The 18,395-nt window shown below is 53.9% G+C and overlaps 2 protein-coding genes across 4 annotated transcripts; one reads left to right on the forward strand and one right to left on the reverse strand.

Moving 5' to 3' along the window:
* Positions 1-33: 33 nt before the first annotated feature.
* atox1 (antioxidant 1 copper chaperone) lies at positions 34-1,947 on the reverse strand. Its single transcript, XM_057043558.1, has 3 exons — positions 1,788-1,947; positions 1,461-1,536; positions 34-639 (listed from the first exon to the last, which is right to left on the reverse strand). Exons 1-3 carry the CDS (start codon positions 1,917-1,919, stop codon positions 515-517), a joined length of 333 nt encoding a protein of 110 aa, XP_056899538.1. The 5' UTR covers positions 1,920-1,947; the 3' UTR covers positions 34-514.
* Positions 1,948-2,459: 512 nt separating this feature from the next.
* Positions 2,460-18,073, forward strand: slc36a1 (solute carrier family 36 member 1). Of its 3 annotated transcripts, none has more exons than XM_057043506.1 (13): positions 2,460-2,611; positions 3,279-3,384; positions 3,785-3,899; positions 3,991-4,081; positions 4,328-4,416; positions 6,437-6,526; positions 6,636-6,720; positions 7,096-7,323; positions 8,093-8,191; positions 11,790-11,956; positions 12,569-12,738; positions 16,125-16,932; positions 17,709-18,073. In XM_057043506.1, exons 2-12 carry the CDS (start codon positions 3,351-3,353, stop codon positions 16,391-16,393), a joined length of 1,437 nt encoding a protein of 478 aa, XP_056899486.1. In that variant the 5' UTR covers positions 2,460-2,611; positions 3,279-3,350; the 3' UTR covers positions 16,394-16,932; positions 17,709-18,073. The 3 variants fall into 3 exon arrangements, with proteins under 3 accessions (XP_056899486.1, XP_056899487.1, XP_056899488.1); XM_057043507.1 differs by having other exon boundaries at positions 16,125-16,924; XM_057043508.1 differs by having other exon boundaries at positions 16,125-16,914.
* Positions 18,074-18,395: the final 322 nt, after the last annotated feature.

Here is an 18,395-nt window from a genome sequence, read left to right on the forward strand (position 1 = left end):
GCGGCGTGCGTGGGAAGGAAGCGCGTCCTGCTGTTGAAACGGAGCAGATTTTATTTGCACACATCAGCAGCGTGAAAACCAGCCGAGCACAACAGAAAAGCAGAATTACAGCTCAGAGAAGGAGCTTCTGGAAGCAGCTAATGGAACAGATCATTGGAATGATTATCAGAGGAGAGAGTGTGTGCTCAGGGTGGAGGGGAAGGCCTCTCTCTCCACACACACACACACACATTAGCCAATGCTTGACCCATGTTCTAGTGTTTCCATGTTCAGATCAGAGACTCTATGATGGTGCTGACAGATGCAGGAGGCCAAATCAGCAGGAACCTTTTAAAACAGCAGCTGAATCATCGTTCTGGGTGTGTGAGCAGCCTGATGTCAGAACCAGGACCCGGGTTACACCAGCGCCAACATTTTTAAACAGAAACCAAACACACAGGAACAGGGAGAGGATCTGCGGTGCCTGGCTGAGGCTGCTCGCCACCCATCCACACGTGCACACGTGCACGCTCCGTCACTTGGTGCCGACGTACTTGACTTCCTTCCCACTCTTCTTCAGCGCCTCCGTGAGAACTTGCACGTCTTTGTCGGATTCGATCCAGACCAGCTTCTTCGGGAGGTCGATCTCAAACGTTTCCACTGTTGGAAGAAACGACAGCTGTTTGACAGGGAACCGCTGGTTCTGCTTCTCCCCTCGAGGTTCTGACCAAAGCACCGCCACCTTTTAGCCAGCTCAGCAACAAAGGTGTGTGCGTCTTCTCCGTGCTAAAGTTGCTTCCGTAGAGACAGTGGAACTGAGCGTCGGGACGCTAATGACTCGGCAAAATGAAAGTTGTAAAAGGAGAAAAGCAGCAGGTCAGGTGACACTTACGCTGAGCTCAGCAGCCACGGCGCCGCCGTCACGCCACCAGAAATTCTAACACCTTTTCCCACTAATCTGATTGAAATGACAGAAGATTTCAGCCCGCTGATGCTGTAAATGTGTTCAACACTATCAGGATTTAACCTGAAAAGGCTGTAAAACTCCATTTAATGTGGGAATTCTACACTAATGGCATATTATTGAACATGCAACGTGGTTAATTGATTACATGACTTATTATGGGTCATTTAAACCTGGAAACAGGAAGAAAAATATTCTAATTCAAAACAGATTTATTGAAAGAAGGGAATGATTGCTTATATTCATAATTCAGCAATTTATCTTCCAAACTAAGGGTTTTCATTGACTACCAGGAATGCTGAGATACAAAACCTGAAGACTAATTTTTGATAAAAATTAAGAAAATGGGAATATATCTGTCTATGCCAAAGTAAAGGCCCTGAACAAAGAGCTCGAGGAAGAACCTACAATAAAATAAAATAAATTTCGGATTGTTGACACGCACATACGCACATACGCACACGCACGCGCGCGCAGGCGTGAGAGCTCTTTAACAGACTTCCAGCTTCATCCTCACCTCCCAGTTTATTGAGGATCCTGGAAACGGCTCCTGAACACCCCTCACACGTCATCGCCACCTCAAATTCGTGCCTCTGAGATGGAGACAAGAATAAAAACACGCAGTTGCAGTCAGTGTTGCCACAGACGCGCACGCAGCAGGCTGAAATGATGCTGTTGATACGGTGAAGCGTGGCTTCATTCAGCAACTGCAACATTTCGGATTCTGCCTGAAGCAACTCTACTAGCAACAGAAAGTTTGGAAGCTAACTGGATGCTACATAGCCCACAAATATGAAGTGCGCACTGAAGCGAAACAAACGCGAAATTGACCGTCGTGACTTACTGTCATGTTTGAAATAACGTGGCACAACTGTAGCTGTGAAAGTTCGCCGCTGTCTGATGTGAAAATGTTGTAAAGGTTATAAAATCTGTCACCAGCAATGATCGAATCTAGCTTCTCATCAGCTAACGTCATCTGACCGAATGACAGGACTTCCGGTTTGGGTTCCTATTCGGAAACGGACACATTTTTATAACTTTGTAACCATTAATATGTTAAGAAAATTGTTTATTTCTTTTAGAAAATAAGCGTATTTTATCTATTAATTTTTCCAGAAAGATGCGCCTTGATTTTTCCCCCCGTGCACACCAAACATTTATTATTTTTCACAGATTTAGTTAGTTACATAGTAGTTATATAATTTAGTTTGTAGTGAAGTGAAAGGGTTATAACGAAAGAATGGAAACGTGCAGCCGTTTTCTGAAAGTAAAACATTTAGTTGGTGTGAGAAAAATATCGCAGCGCCCCCATTTTCCAAAATAAAAGCTCTGCTATTAAAATAACTCCAATTTCAGAATTATAGAATTCAGAAATCCTGAATTTGGGCATTAAACCGTTTTCTCTTTTCAAATATCATAAATATATAGAGAAAAAAGTAAAAACGGCACCGTTTTTTCCCGTCTCTATGGCAACGTCACAGATCACGTGGTGAGTTGCGAGGGCGGGGGGTGTCACATGACCACTCTGCGCTTCTGTGACGTAAGAGGCAGAACCGACTCTTCGGTGTAGCCTTCCAGGCGCGACAGCGACATGAGAAGCGGACCTTCCCAGCGAGGATAGTGTGCGTTTCAGAACCAGTCCGGAACCGGGACACGAGCGGCCGCGCGGTACGTTGACGTCGGCGCCAGTCGCCGCTGTGAGCCTGAAAATGAAGCGGGCTGTTAGCTAACATCCGCAGCTAACAGCCGCTGTCTGTGATTTTCGGACGGGTGTCCTTTCACCGCCGTGACGCGCGCGCGGCCCAGTGGGTCCTAATCTGATTTGATGGGGCTGTTTCCGGAAAGATTCTCCTCTGGTTATCAGTCAACCTAACGAGCCGGAGACGTGAACAATAACAGATATGTTGAATGAGTTCGGCCGCACCCTGCTGATAGAGACAGGAGGGTTCAGCGGGGACACCCGGAGCTGCAGGAGACATCCAATAACCACAGTTATGATCTGTTATATATACAGTTATATCTGTCAGATATTCTCCGGTCCATTTCCAGCGGTGCTGACATCTGTAAGAGGTGCACACAGGCTGCAGCTCCAGTCTGTTTGTCCACCTCATTGTCCAAACATGAAGACAAATGAACTTCCCCCACAGAGATGACAAAGTTTCTGAGCTGCCTTGGTGTCTAAGTGTTCTGGCGGTCGGACAGGTTTTAAGCCCCGGGAAGTCCTCCCCGACCCGTTTCATTTTCACTCCCACGCTCGGCTGCTCGGCCGGTTCCTCTCAGGCAGCATTCTGGTGGGTCGGTTCTGCTTTCATGTCTCTGCTCTGTCCCACCACAGTGTCCCTGTTGATGCTGCAGTCCAGCTCCTGACGTCAGGATCTGCGGTCCCCTCCCCCCCCCCCCCCGAAGCATGTTGGCGTCCAGCGATATTGACAGAGGGGAAGGTAAAGAACCAGGATGCTGAGAACTGTAAGTGATTCTCCCTCAGCTCCGCCCGGAGCCTGAGGGGGAATCACTTAAGTTCCACTCCAGGATTGTTTTTTTTATGATGCGTTTGAAGCTGTTGACACAAATGTATGCAGAGGATTCTTCTGTCAATAAAGGAGCTGGAAATAAGAACAATAAGGGATAAATGAATGAGAGGAGTTCTCATGGTGCTCCCACATGGTCCCAAATATCAGCCGGACCGGAAAGTCCTGAAAGTCTGGATCAGTTTGTTTTAGCACCGACTGTTGGCGGAGGAGATGAAGCAGCTTGATATGAGAGTTGGTGCCAGACTGGTCACAGGCTGTTGCTGATCTCCACCTCCCGTCTCCTCCCCTCCCCTCCCATACCCTCCTGCAGCTCCTCTACTCTCGGATCAGAACCCATCAGAGATGGATGCTCTCTGTCCCTCCACCCTTGGACCTTCCAGACCGCAGCGTCGCTACGAACGGTTTGGGGAACAATCAGGAACCACGTGAGTATCGTTGTCCGGGAGCTGAAAGCATCGAGTGCTTCTTCTTCTTCTGTTTTTATTTACATTACCTGTGTTTTTTCCTCCTCTTCAGGGTTTTACAGACCCTGATCCACATCCTGAAGGGGAACATCGGAACAGGGCTGCTCAGTTTGCCCTTGGCGGTTAAAAATGCTGGTCTGGTGGTCAGTAAATTTGGAGGATATTTTCTTTCTTTTTTTAAAATCTTCTGGTGTTGGTTCCTGTTCATTTGTTCCCGCACTCACATTTTCTTTGTCCTCACTTGACGTATTTCTGGTGTCAGAAGGTGTTTGCACTTTCTCTGTCGTATATCTGCAGCTCGGCACCACCGTGCACACTTCCTGTCGTATATCTGCAGCTCGGCGCCACCGTGCACACTTTTCCTAACGTGCAATTGTCTCCCGCTGCAGCTCGGCCCCGTCAGCCTGCTCGGCATGGGCATCATCGCGCTCCACTGCATGGAGGTGCTGGTCAAGTGTTCCCACCATCTCAGTGCAAAGTAAGAACAGACCCAGCTGAACGTTCCTCTCGCTGCGTCCAACTTTAACAAAAACACTTGTAGAGGAGCTAATTTTCTGAAAAGAAAAGTGAGGAGCGACATCAGCTGATAATGATATGTGCTTTACCTAATATTTGCTTTAGGGCTGAACATGCAGTCTGTGTAAATATCCACCAGTCGGATAAGTATTATTTTATTTATCCACCAGTCGGATAAGTGTTATTTTATTTATCCACCAGTCTTAAATGATTGAGCTTCACAGTGGCAGAAGAAGCACGGAAATAGCTCCTCGACTACAGCGAGTCTCCTTACTGAACCAAAGCTAACGCCATTTAACATTTAGGCTTTCACAATTACAATAGTTCAAACTGGTCAATGAAACACAGCAGAAGTGCTTCATGTTTAAAACTGTTTAAACCAGGACAACCCGTGTCCAGGATTCAGTCAGAATGCTGCTTTTAAGAGTTTATTAGTCAGTCAGAACACCTGCAGCAGCAGCATGAGGAGATCTCTGCCCACTGGAACAAACTCCTCCCTTTTATAATGCTTAGCAAATACGCCTTTCTCCCAGTACTTTTCCAGCGACTTACTTCATCGTCACAAGGTTAGTGTGATAAACTGGAGCATTTTGAAGGTTGCCGACTCGCACATCTTCATTTTCTAAGGAGTCTTTGTTCTACAACCCGTGACGCCTCGTACACCTGCACAAGCAGCTTGACCTTACGGTTTAAATGATCTATGCTAAACAGGCAAATCACTTCCTTTCCACCCTGCTGTTAGTCCCGTCTGGCCCAGGAAAATGAGTGAAACTGCACTTTCATGTGTATAAAACGCGTCATGGAGAGAATTCCACGTGTGCCGACCTGCCCGCCACCGTTTGCTTGCTTCAATATTTGCAGAGAGGGCACAGAGGCCTCGGTCAACGCAGCAGATTATGCCTGAGACAGTAAAGCCATGACGGGCGAGGTTATTAACCCGGCTGCTCTCACCGGGGACCTGCTCAGGGAAAACTCTTCCATCTGGCTCAGGCTTCATCCTAAAGAGGCTTAAGTAACCCAGGACATGAATGGACACAGTGAGGCCTGGAAATAGACTCTGCAAAGCCTGAGGGGGAAATAAACTACAACCCTCCCTCTTCCCCCACACAGAAAACCCGTGGAACACGGAACATCCTGGGCCCGTGCCGAGTCTGAAAATAACAAATTGGCCGATAATGACCTTTGGGAAACAAACGGGTCACTGGTTAAAAAAACCCCATGTTTTAAAGTGATTCAGCCCATCATCACACTGTCTTTGAATGAGGACAGAGAAATAACAAACGCATCCCTCCTTTACAAGGCTGAAACAAAGGGATGAGAAAAGAAAGATGAAATCGAATTTTAAACCGTTTCCACCGAGCAATTCTTTCCAATTTACCGACACCGATCTTTGTCCGATGTATTGGTGCCTCCCTAGTGCCACCCTTTATCATAATCATTGTTAACTTCATGTTTCTGTTTTATTATTTTAATATGCAGACCTTTGTTGCAGTAGAACCTGTAAATCTGTCCAGATGTGTTCCAAGTTACATATCAGAATGATGTCAGAAATCAAAAGCCTGTGCTCTTATTGTGGCGGCTGATCCAGCTGCCTGTGCTCTTATTGTGGCGGCTGACCCAGCTGCCTGTGCTCTTATTGTGGCGGCTGACCCAGCTGCCAGTGCTCTTATTGTGGCGGCTGACCCAGCTACCTGTGCTCTTATTGTGGCGGCTGACCCAGCTGCCAGTGCTCTTATTGTGGCGGCTGATCCAGCTGCCAGTGCTCTTATTGTGGCGGCTGACCCAGCTACCTGTGCTCTTATTGTGGCGGCTGATCCAGCTGCCGGTGCTCTTATTGTGGCGGCTGACCCAGCTGCCGGTGCTCTTATTGTCGCGGCTGATCCAGCTGCCGGTGCTCTTATTGTCGCGGCTGATCCAGCTGCCGGTGCTCTTATTGTGGCGGCTGCGTCAGGTCTCTCTCTCTCTCTCTCTCTCTCGTCCAGGTTGAACAGGCCGTCCCTGACCTACAGCGAGGCGGTGCAGTACGGGATGGAGAACGTGTCCTGGCTGCGGAGGCACTCCCACTTCGGGAAGTAAGGCTGTTTGGGATGAGCCGCACCTGTGGAGCGTCACATGTCTCTGATGCGAGACGTCTGTGTCCATATTTGTGCTGAGCTCTGTTTGTCCTTCTGCATCACTCAGACAGACGGTGAACTTGTTTCTAGTCATCACCCAACTGGGATTCTGCTGCGTTTACTTTGTTTTCCTCAGTGACAACATCAAGCAGGTCTCACACACACACACACACACACACACACACACACCACACACACACACACACACACACACACACACACACACACGCACACACACGCATGTTGTTAAAATGGGCCAGTAACCAGAGGAAAGTCACACACTTGCACAACTCTTTGACTGCTCAGTGACCTCAGTCACATGAAGGTTATTGATTATTGATATATAAGAGGGTGCGCACGTGTGTCTGCGCACGTGTCAGACCCCTCCCTCCCTAAAACCACTGACACATGAAGATACGCTGATTCTCCACGTTCCTCCGCTAGATGGCGCCATTTATCCACTGTTAATTATCTTCCAAAGCGACTGAGGTTCTAACAGGTGAAGCTGGATGTGCTTCCTTCCTCAGGTGGTGGAGGCGGCCAACGCCACGACCATCAGCTGCCAGATCAACCACACCAACCAGACCCAGGTCTCTGTGCCCAGCTTCGACTCCCGGATCTACATGCTCTTCTTCCTGCCGGCCTTCGTCCTGCTGGTCTTCACGCCCAGCCTGAAGTACCTGGCTCCGCTCTCTCTGGTGGCCAACGTGGTCATGACCCTCAGCCTGGCGCTCATCTACTTCTACTCTGTCACGGTGAGCGTGAGACGGGCCTCCGTAGGTGACCCCCCCCTGAGGAGGCTGACCCCTCCCTGAGGGGGCTGACCCCCCCCTGAGGAGGCTGACCCCCCCCGAGGAGGCTGACCCCTCATCATGAGGGGGCTGACCCCCCCCCCCGAGGAGGCTGACCCCCCCCTGAGGGGGCTGACCCCCCCCGAGGAGGCTAACCCCTCATCATGAGGGGGCTGACCCCCCCCTGAGGAGGCTGACCCCCCCCTGAGGGGGCTGACCCCCCCCAGGAGGCTAACCCCTCATCATGAGGGGGCTGACCCCCCCCTGAGAGGCTACCCCCCCCCCCCGAGGGGCTGACCCCTCCTCATGAGGGGAATGTGTGTCCTGACCAGACCGGTAGAATCTGTCAGCAGTGTGATCCAAGCAGCTGCAGGTCTCTGGACCCAGGCCCGGTTCTCTCTCTGAAGCGGCTGGTTGTTCGGTTCTGTTGGTGCTGATTGGATCGCGGAGCCGTTACAGGAAGAGCGGGAGCGGCGGAGCTGCTGATCACTTTTCCATCTGTTTTAGGTCGTTTCCTTCGGGTCGATTTCCTGGTTGTAGTTCTGGTGCTGGATGGGTTCTACAGCGTTCTGGGGTTTACGCCCGTTTAAATGTTACTGTTTCTATCCTGAGTCGTCCCCCTGTGACTGGACACTTCCTGTTGTCAACACGTTTCTTTTGAAGCCTCAACTGAAGTTTGACATTATTGGATGTTCCAGCCTAAATGTCGTCTCTTCTTTGTCCCCACATACAGAACATCAGGTACCCCATCGACCTTCCAAAGGTGGGCCGAGCCAGAGACTACCCCCTCTTCTTTGGGACGGCCATCTTTGCCTTTGAAGGGATCGGAGTGGTAGGTAGCCCAACACCCCCCCAACACCCCCCACCCCCCCCACCTCCACCACCTCACAGTCACTGTTCCAGCTCCAGAGGAGCCCCTCAGGTGTTCCAGCACTAGAGGAGCCCATCAGGTGTTCCAGCTCTAGAGGAACCCCTCAGGTGTCCCAGCACTAGAGGAGCCCCTCAGGTGTTCCAGCTTTAGAGGAGCCCATCAGGTGTTCCAGCTCTAGAGGAGCCCCTCAGGTGTTCCAGCTCTAGAGGAGCCCATCAGGTGTCCCAGCACTAGAGGAGCCCCTCAGTGTTCCAGCACTAGAGGAGCCCCTCAGGTGTTCCAGCACTAGAGGAGCCCCTCAGTGTTCCAGCACTAGAGGAGCCCATCAGGTGTTCCAGCTCTAGAGGAGCCCATCAGGTGTTCCAGCTCCAGAGAGGAGCCCATCAGGTGTTCCAGCTCTAGAGGAGCCCATCAGGTGTTCCAGCTCCAGAGGAGCCATCAGGTGTTCCAGCTCCAGAGGAGCCCCTCAGGTGTCCCAGCACTAGAGGAGCCCCTCAGGTGTTCCAGCTCTAGAGGAGCCCATCAGGTGTTCCAGCTCTAGAGGAGCCCCTCAGGTGTTCCAGCTCTAGAGGAGCCCATCAGGTGTTCCAGCTCTAGAGGAGCCCCTCAGGTGTTCCAGCACCAGAGGAGCCCCTCAGGTGTTCCAGCTCTAGAGGAGCCCCTCAGGTGTTCCAGCTCTAGAGGAGCCCCTCAGGTGTTCCAGCTCCAGAGGAGCCCATCAGGTGTTCCAGCTCTAGAGGAGCCCCTCAGGTGTTCCAGCTCTAGAGGAGCCCCTCAGGTGTTCCAGCTCTAGAGGAGCCCATCAGGTGTTCCAGCTCTAGAGGAGCCCCTCAGGTGTTCCAGCTCTAGAGGAGCCCATCAGGTGTTCCAGCTCTAGAGGAGCCCCTCAGGTGTTCCAGCTCCAGAGGAGCCCCTCAGGTGTTCCAGCACCAGAGGAGCCCCTCAGGTGTTCCAGCTCTAGAGGAGCCCCTCAGGTGTTCCAGCTCTAGAGGAGCCCCTCAGGTGTTCCAGCTCTAGAGGAGCCCATCAGGTGTTCCAGCTCCAGAGGAGCCCATCAGGTGTTCCAGCACCAGAGGAGCCCATCAGGTGTTCCAGCTCTAGAGGAGCCCCTCAGGTGTCCCAGCACTAGAGGAGCCCATCAGGTGTTCCAGCTCCAGAGGAGCCCATCAGGTGTTCCAGCTCTAGAGGAGCCCCTCAGGTGTTCCAGCACTAGAGGAGCCCATCAGGTGTTCCAGCTCTAGAGGAACCCCTCAGGTGTCCCAGCACTAGAGGAGCCCCTCAGGTGTTCCAGCACCAGAGGAGCCCCTCAGGTGTTCCAGCTCTAGAGGAGCCCCTCAGGTGTTCCAGCTCTAGAGGAGCCCCTCAGGTGTTCCAGCTCTAGAGGAGCCCATCAGGTGTTCCAGCTCCAGAGGAGCCCATCAGGTGTTCCAGCACCAGAGGAGCCCATCAGGTGTTCCAGCTCTAGAGGAGCCCCTCAGGTGTCCCAGCACTAGAGGAGCCCATCAGGTGTTCCAGCTCCAGAGGAGCCCATCAGGTGTTCCAGCTCTAGAGGAGCCCCTCAGGTGTTCCAGCACTAGAGGAGCCCATCAGGTGTTCCAGCTCTAGAGGAACCCCTCAGGTGTCCCAGCACTAGAGGAGCCCCTCAGGTGTTCCAGCTTTAGAGGCCCATCAGGTGTTCCAGCTCTAGAGGAACCCCTCAGGTGTCCCAGCACTAGAGGAGCCCCTCAGGTGTTCCAGCTTTAGAGGAGCCCATCAGGTGTTCCAGCTCTAGAGGAGCCCCTCAGGTGTTCCAGCTCTAGAGGAGCCCATCAGGTGTTCCAGCACTAGAGGAGCCCGTCAGGTGTTCCAGCACTAGAGGAGCCCCTCAGGTGTTCCAGCACTAGAGGAGCCCCTCAGGTGTTCCAGCACTAGAGGAGCCCCTCAGGTGTTCCAGCACTAGAGGAGCCCATCAGGTGTTCCAGCTCTAGAGGAGCCCATCAGGTGTTCCAGCTCCAGAGGAGCCCATCAGGTGTTCCAGCTCTAGAGGAGCCCATCAGGTGTTCCAGCTCCAGAGGAGCCCATCAGGTGTTCCAGCTCCAGAGGAGCCCCTCAGGTGTCCCAGCACTAGAGGAGCCCCTCAGGTGTTCCAGCTCTAGAGGAGCCCATCAGGTGTTCCAGCTCTAGAGGAGCCCCTCAGGTGTTCCAGCTCTAGAGGAGCCCCTCAGGTGTTCCAGCTCTAGAGGAGCCCCTCAGGTGTTCCAGCTCTAGAGGAGCCCATCAGGTGTTCCAGCTCTAGAGGAGCCCCTCAGGTGTTCCAGCTCTAGAGGAGCCCATCAGGTGTCCCAGCACTAGAGGAGCCCCTCAGGTGTTCCAGCACTAGAGGAGCCCCTCAGGTGTCCCAGCACTAGAGGAGCCCATCAGGTGTTCCAGCTCTAGAGGAGCCCTCAGGTGTTCCAGCTCTAGAGGAGCCCATCAGGTGTTCCAGCTCTAGAGGAGCCCCTCAGGTGTTCCAGCTCTAGAGGAGCCCCTCAGGTGTTCCAGCTCTAGAGGAGCCCATCAGGTGTTCCAGCTCTAGAGGAGCCCCTCAGGTGTTCCAGCTCTAGAGGAGCCCATCAGGTGTCCCAGCACTAGAGGAGCCCATCAGGTGTTCCAGCTCTAGAGGAGCCCATCAGGTGTTCCAGCTCCAGAGGAGCCCATCAGGTTTCCAGCTCCAGAGGAGCCCCTCAGGTGTCCCCACTAGAGGAGCCCCTCAGGTGTTCCAGCTCTAGAGGAGCCCATCAGGTGTTCCAGCTCTAGAGGAGCCCCTCAGGTGTTCCAGCTCCAGAGGCCCCTCAGGTGTTCCAGCTCTAGAGGAGCCCCTCAGGTGTTCCAGCACTAGAGGAGCCCCTCAGGTGTTCCAGCACTAGAGGAGCCCCTCAGGTGTTCCAGCTCTAGAGGAGCCCCTCAGGTGTTCCAGCACTAGAGGAGCCCCTCAGGTGTTCCAGCTCTAGAGGAGCCCCTCAGGTGTTCCAGCTCTAGAGGAGCCCCTCAGGTGTTCCAGCACTAGAGGAGCCCCTCAGGTGTTCCAGCTCTAGAGGAGCCCCTCAGGTGTTCCAGCACTAGAGGAGCCCATCAGGTGTTCCAGCTCTAGAGGAGCCCCTCAGGTGTTCCAGCAGAACCTCCCATGACTGTGTTCCATCACTGGAATTGATGAAGAAAGCAGAGGGAATGATTTTGGGTTAGAAAAAGGCGTCTTCTTACCTTTGTGGTTTACTCATGTTGGCACCCTCAGCGGAGGTCAAGGTCAGACGTGGACCACCTGACAGGAAGTGACACGAGGTCTGACCCAGTGGTATTTCTTTGATGGGGGACCTTCCACTCAACACATTTACCCCTCTGGGGTTCCCTCAGTGACCCCTCCGGTGTGGTCACGGTGGTCATCTCCACCTGAACCCCCCCTCGATCCACCATGGATTCAGATCTCACCGACCCTCAGAACGAACCGGCTCTAATAGACGTCTCAGTTTTCCTCTGTGATGAACAACAGAAGGCAAGACTCCAGGTCTGACCAGTGGGGGGGGTCCTTTCCTGTCTCTGGCAGGTTCTTCCCCTGGAGAACAAGATGCAGAAGCCCAAAAGCTTCCTGTGGGTGCTGTACTTGGGAATGGGCACGGTGACCCTCCTCTACATCAGCCTGGGAACCGTGGGATACATGTGCTTCGGTGCCGACATCGGAGGCAGCATCACGCTCAACCTGCCCAACTGTTGGTAAGGTCGCACCCCCCCAACCCCGGCTCATTCGCAGGACATCCTATAGATCTATGCACAGATTCTTTTTATGGCATTTGCTGGCAGGAGAATATTAATGACCCATGACCCAATGATCCCATTCAGGACCTGATGTTTATCAGGACTCCTGTGTGGGTTTACTTCTGTACCTCAGCAGTTTAACACCGAGGTCTCCTCTGGCGCCCCCTGGTGGGCATGATGCGACACTGCACCCGTGTATTGCCCTGATCAAACTTATTTACACGATGATTGAGATTATTAGTTACTGTCTGTGTTATTTAAAGTTGAATTATTGAGAGTGTGTGTGTGTGTGTGTGTGTGTGTGTGTGTGTGGTGTGTGTGTGTGTGTATGTTAAAGATGTTGATAAATGCCTTTCTCTGACCTTTCCTTGCTTTTCCAGGGTAGTAATGATAGTAATGAGATACTAATGATACTCTGAATGACTGTAGTTTATTCCTTGGCACTGTTGCCATGGCAGCAGGACGCATCTTGAATGAAGCTCAGCTGTAATTTCCGCTGGACGAGGACAGTTTGTGTCTGTTTTGCTCTGTTCCCTGCTCACCTCCGTCCTCCCCTCGTACCCCCCCCAGGATGTACCAGGCCGTTAAGCTCCTGTACTGTTTCGGCATCTTCATCACGTTCGCGCTGCAGTTCTACGTCCCCGCAGAGATCCTCATCCCGCCGCTGGTGGCTCGCGTGTCGGACAGCTGGAAGACGCCCGTGGACCTGCTCCTCCGCACCTCCCTGGTCATCTTCACCTGTGAGTGCCCACAGAAAGGAGACAGGAGGGAATAAACGACCGTGACCGTTGGTGGAAATGCTGAGTAATTCAGAGGCCTGATGCTCTCCAGCATCTCAATCCTGAAAACTTCAACAGAAACACTCTCAAATTATATTTTGTGACCATTTCAGAAATGTTCCTGCATCTAATCTGAACCTCTGAGTTGTGGTCAGGCCATCAGAACGTTGTGAGGTCACGCTTGAATCACTGGGGGGTGGAGCGCCGTTTAGGCTCCGCCTCCAGACACCAGCGTCTGTTGGAGGACAGATGTTCAGTCTGGGGCAGGACGGAGAGCCAGATGTGGTCCAGAGGAGCCGCAGCAGCCAGGTACCGTCCCACTGAGGTTCGTCCCCCAAACGTCCTACCACAGGGTCCTCCCGTCCCCCTCCTCCCTGGTCCCCCTCCTCCCTGGTCCCCGTCCTCCCCGGTCCCCCTCCTCCCTGGTCCCCCTCCCCCTCCCCGGTCCCTGTCCTCCCTGGTCCCCCTCCTCCCCGGTCCCTGCCCTCCCTGGTCCCCCTCCTCCCTGGTCCCCCTCCTCCCCGGTCCCTGCCCTCCCTGTCCCCCTCCTCCCCGGTCCCTGTCCTCCCTGGTCCCCGTCCTCCCCGTCCCCCTCCTCCTCCCCGGTCCCCGTCCTCCCCGGTCCCGGTTCTCCCCGGTCCCCCTCCTCCCCCCGATCCCCCTCCTCCCCGGTCCCCCTCCTCCCCCGTCCCTGCCCTCCCTGGTCCCTGTCCTCCCTGGTCCCCCTCGTCCCTGGTCCCCCTCCTCCCTGGTCCCCCTCCTCCCCGTCCTCCCCCCTCCTCCCTCCTCCCCCCCCTCCTCCCTGGTCCCCCCTCCTCCCTGGTCCCCCTCCTCCCCGTCCCCCTCCTCCCCGGTCCCCCTCCTCCCCGGTCCCCGTCCTCCCCGGTCCCCCTCCTCCCTGGTCCCCGTCCTCCCCGGTCCCCGTCCTCCCTGGTCCCCCTCCTCCCTGGTCCCCCTCCTCCCCGGTCCCCGTCCTCCCTGTCCCCGTCCTCCCTGGTCCCCGTCCTCCCTGGTCCCCCTCCTCCCCGGTCCCTGTCCTCCCTGGTCCCTGTCCTCCCTGGTCCCCGTCCTCCCTGGTCCCTGTCCTCCCTGGTCCCCGTCCTCCCTGATCCCCCTCCTCCCCGGTCCCCATCCTCCCCCCGGTCCCCGTCCTCCCTGGTCCCCCTCCTCCCTGGTCCCCCTCCTCCCCGGTCCCTGTCCTCCCTGGTCCCTGTCCTCCCTGGTCCCCGTCCTCCCTGGTCCCTGTCCTCCCTGGTCCCCGTCCTCCCTGGTCCCCCTCCTCCCCGGTCCCCGTCCTCCCCGGTCCCCCTCCTCCCCGGTCCCCGTCCTCCCCGGTCCCCCTCCTCCCCGGTCCCCGTCCTCCCCGGTCCCCCTCCTCCCCGGTTTATCGGGCCAGAACCACAGCACGGCCTCAGGATCCCACTCACCTTTATGAGCTGTGATTGGAGCCTGCAGGGAATTCTGTCCTGGAGCTGCGCACGCTCGTGCACACGCATGTTGATGAGCCGATGAAAGGGAACACGTGCACGTGCCTAATATGTGCACGTCATTTGCATGGCAGCCCGTGTAAATGGGGGGTGGCGGACAATAAAAGGCTGCTTCCTTCGGGATTCCCGCTGATGAGCGTGTGAACGTGGAGGCGCCGGGATGAAGCCGGAATTGTGGCTTCCTGCTTCCTGAGTATTCCAGGGAAAGCTGCTGGAGTTACTCGCTTTATCGTCCATAACGTTGTGGTCCATCAAAGCCACGATCCCGTCCAGCCTCCGCTGAAGATGGACAACAACCAGATCCTAGCAGCCACTAAACGGGAGCAATTTTACCGCCATTATCTCTCATTTCCACAAACAAAAATTACTGTAATGGTCTAAACGCTGATAACCAGGAAGTCCACGAGCCGCTCACACACACACGTGCACACACACACGCACGCACACACACGTGCACACATGCACGCACACGCACACACGTGGAGATGCCACGTCCTCCTAAACATCTCTCCGTCCTCCCGTCTCCTTCTCCTGAACTTCCGGCCCGTGTTGTTCAGCTGTTGATGGGAACACTCTGGACCGCTGGTGTCTCTGACACTCACCTGTCACACCTAGGTTACCTAGGTTACCTGTCCCAGCCCACTTCTCCCCATTCTAGAGGCTGGTTGCTCCACAAAAGAAATGGACAGCTTGGACCGTTCCCGTTACTGGTCCCAGGTAGTGACAGACCTGGACAGGGACCTGGACAGGGACCAGGACAGGGACCAGGACAGGGACCTGGACAGGGACCAGGACAGGGACCTGGACAGGGACCTGGACAGGACCAGGACAGGGACCTGGACAGGGACCAGGACAGGGACCTGGACAGGGACCTGGACAGGGACCAGGACAGGGACTTTGCAGGTGTGGAGATTGTGAGCAGGTTGCTGTCGCGGGCTGACGGGCCACCTCCTGATTGCTGTGGGTCCGTGTGGTTCAACCTGGACGTCGGTTATTTTAAAATGATGGTTTCACGCAGGATTGTTATGGATTTATTCATGAAACTGGGCTGGAAACGAGCCGCCGCTCTTGTTTGTTCCATTGGAGCGATCGTTTTCCTCCACCGTTATTTTATGGAAATGAGCCTCTTCGCGTCCCCTCGCCAGCTTTAACGGTGAATTCCTGACGGCCACGACAGCATTCGGCCCAAGTTCTTCCATCTGTTTGGATCTCATCTTCAGGATGATTGACAGGAGGAGGGAAATGTCAGCGCTCACAGGAGATGCTGGTGCTCAGATCTGTGGTCACTTCTTTGGTCCAGGAAGCAGCAGATCCCAGTCTGGACTGTTGTGCAGATGTTTGCTGGACCAGCAGATGTTTGCTGGACCAGCAGATGTTTGCTAGACCAGCAGATGTTTGCTAGACCAGCAGATGTTTGCTGGACCAGCAGATGTTTGCTGGACCAGCAGATGTTTGCTAGACCAGCAGATGTTTGCTAGACCAGCAGATGTTTGCTAGACCAGCAGATGAAGCTATGAGCCTTGTGTGCAGAGTTCTGTAGACCTTTGAGGTCAGAATGGGCCCCGTGGACATCAGAGCTTCTCCAGCCTCAGCAGGTCTCGGCTTTAACCCAAAGGTTCCTTCTTGGCCTCACGGTGGTTTTGTTCTCCCTGGATTTTTAAAATGAAATGAAACTGATTAAAAAAAAAAAAAAGTAGGATGGGATGGAGGCCTGGCCCACCCAGAACCAGGCTGAGCTCTTAGGTCCTCGACGGGGACGAGGTGTTTCCCCCTGTTAACCTGTGTGTGTGTGTGTGTGTGTGTGTGTGTGTGTGTGTGTGTGTGTGTGTGTGTGTGTGTGCGTGCGTGTGTGTGTCCCAGGCGCGCTGGCCATCCTGATCCCCATGCTGGACCTGGTCATCTCCTTGGTGGGCTCGGTCAGCAGCAGCTTCCTGGCGCTCATCTTCCCTCCGCTCCTCCAGATCCTGACCTTCCACCGGGAGGGCGTGTCCCCGCTGGTGGTGCTGAAGAACGTCCTCATCAGCTTGATCGGCTTCGTGGGCTTTGTTTCAGGAACGTACGTGGCCATCCACCAGATCATCAGCCGGAGCACCCACGGCCCCGAGGAGGCGTCCTACGGCGTGCAGTAAACGGACGCCATTTTAAAACTGGGCTCTTTCCGGGTTCATTCCTTTTCCGTCTGGCTTGTCCTGGACGCGCCGTCCGTTCTGGGACAATTACGTCCTGTTTCAGCTTCATGGTTCTGTGAGGGTCCGTCGGCGTCGTGCTGCGGGAGGACTCAGAGGTTCAGGCTGGTGCTGATCCGTGCGTCTGAATCCACCTCAGCTCTTCGGTTTAATCCTGGGTCGTAGCTTTCCAGCCAGAACCAGAACCAGAACCAACAACCTTCTGCTTTCTGCCTTATCCAGCCAAAGGAAACCCAAACCGTGGAGTAGAAGAGAGGAGGAGGTTCAGACCCCACGACTCCAGCAGGACGCCACCATTCTGACCCGGTTACTTTCAGACCTTTAGCACCCAGAAATATCAGTAAATCCCACATTTGACGTCTCGTTTTAATTTAAGATTTAAATCACGCAGCTAAAATCATAAAGTCTTTTATATATGCGGTATAAATGTGTACGTGCACAGGTGTGCGTGTGTGTGTGCGTGTGTGCGTGTGTGTGTGTGTGTCCCAGGCGCGCTGGCCATCCTGATCCCCATGCTGGACCTGGTCATCTCCTTGGTGGGCTCGGTCAGCAGCAGCTTCCTGGCGCTCATCTTCCCTCCGCTCCTCCAGATCCTGACCTTCCACCGGGAGGGCGTGTCCCCGCTGGTGGTGCTGAAGAACGTCCTCATCAGCTTGATCGGCTTCGTGGGCTTTGTTTCGGGAACGTACGTGGCCATCCACCAGATCATCAGCCGGAGCACCCACGGCCCCGAGGAGGCGTCCTACGGCGTGCAGTAAACGGACGCCATTTTAAAACTGGGCTCGTTTCCGGGTTCATTCCTTTTCCGTCTGGCTTGTCCTGGACGCGCCGTCCGTTCTGGGACAATTACGTCCTGTTTCAGCTTCATGGTTCTGTGAGGGTCTGTCGGCGTCGTGCTGCGGGAGGACTCAGAGGTTCAGGCTGGTGCTGATCCGTGCGTCTGAATCCACCTCAGCTCTTCGGTTTAATCCTGGGTCGGAGCTTTCCAGCCAGAACCAGAACCAGAACCAACAACCTTCTGTTTTCTGCCTTATCCAGCCAAAGGAAACCCAAACCGTGGAGTAGAAGAGAGGAGGAGGTTCAGACCCCACGACTCCAGCAGGACGCCACCATTCTGACCCGGTTACTTTCAGACATTTAGCACCCAGAAATATCAGTCAATCCCAGATTTGACGTCTCTTTTTAATTTAAGATTTAAATCACGCAGCTAAAATCATAAAGTCTTTTATATACGCGGTATAAATGTGTACGTGCACAGGTGTGTGTGTGTTGGAGCTCTTGGGCCCAGGTCTCCTGGACCTTCTGTAAATCTTTTATTTTTGTGATCCAACTTTTAAGTTGAAATAATTTGAACTATATTTTTAGACATTTTCTTTTTTAAGCAGCAGCATGTTTAAGAGTGTGTGTGTGTGTGTGTGTGTGTGTGTGTGTGTGTGTGTGTGTGTGTGTGTGTGTTCCTGTTGCAGTAAAAGTCGACTGTCAGTTTTTCTCCATTTAAATGTCTTTACTGGACATGATGAAGAGTTTCTGATGAAGACGATGGAGCTTCACACAACTTAAAACATTTTGTTCATTGTTGTTCATTTTTTTTCTGCACAAAATATTAAACATTTCCAAAATGTTCTGGCTGCTGTGATGTTGCTTCATTTCCCTCCAGTCTGAAGGAGAATCAGGCAGGAGAACATGGAGGTTCCTCCCCAGGAGACCCAAAGCATCTCGACCCGCCGTGGTCCCGCAGCCCTTCGGGCTCAAACGTTCAAATCAAAGGAGGCAAGCGGATGTGATGTCATCGATTATGTTAATGAGCGAATACTAATTAGTTCTTAATTAATTATAAGAGTCTCTACTTCAGTGGCCTGCTCCCATCAGAAGGTCCTCGCCTTTATGGGAGGACGAGGACCAGAACCCGGGTCAACAGGGGAGGGGTTCGGGTTCGGTGGGCGGA

Source organism: Takifugu flavidus, chromosome 9, assembly GCF_003711565.1.
Source record: "Takifugu flavidus isolate HTHZ2018 chromosome 9, ASM371156v2, whole genome shotgun sequence".
NCBI lineage: Eukaryota > Metazoa > Chordata > Actinopteri > Tetraodontiformes > Tetraodontidae > Takifugu > Takifugu flavidus.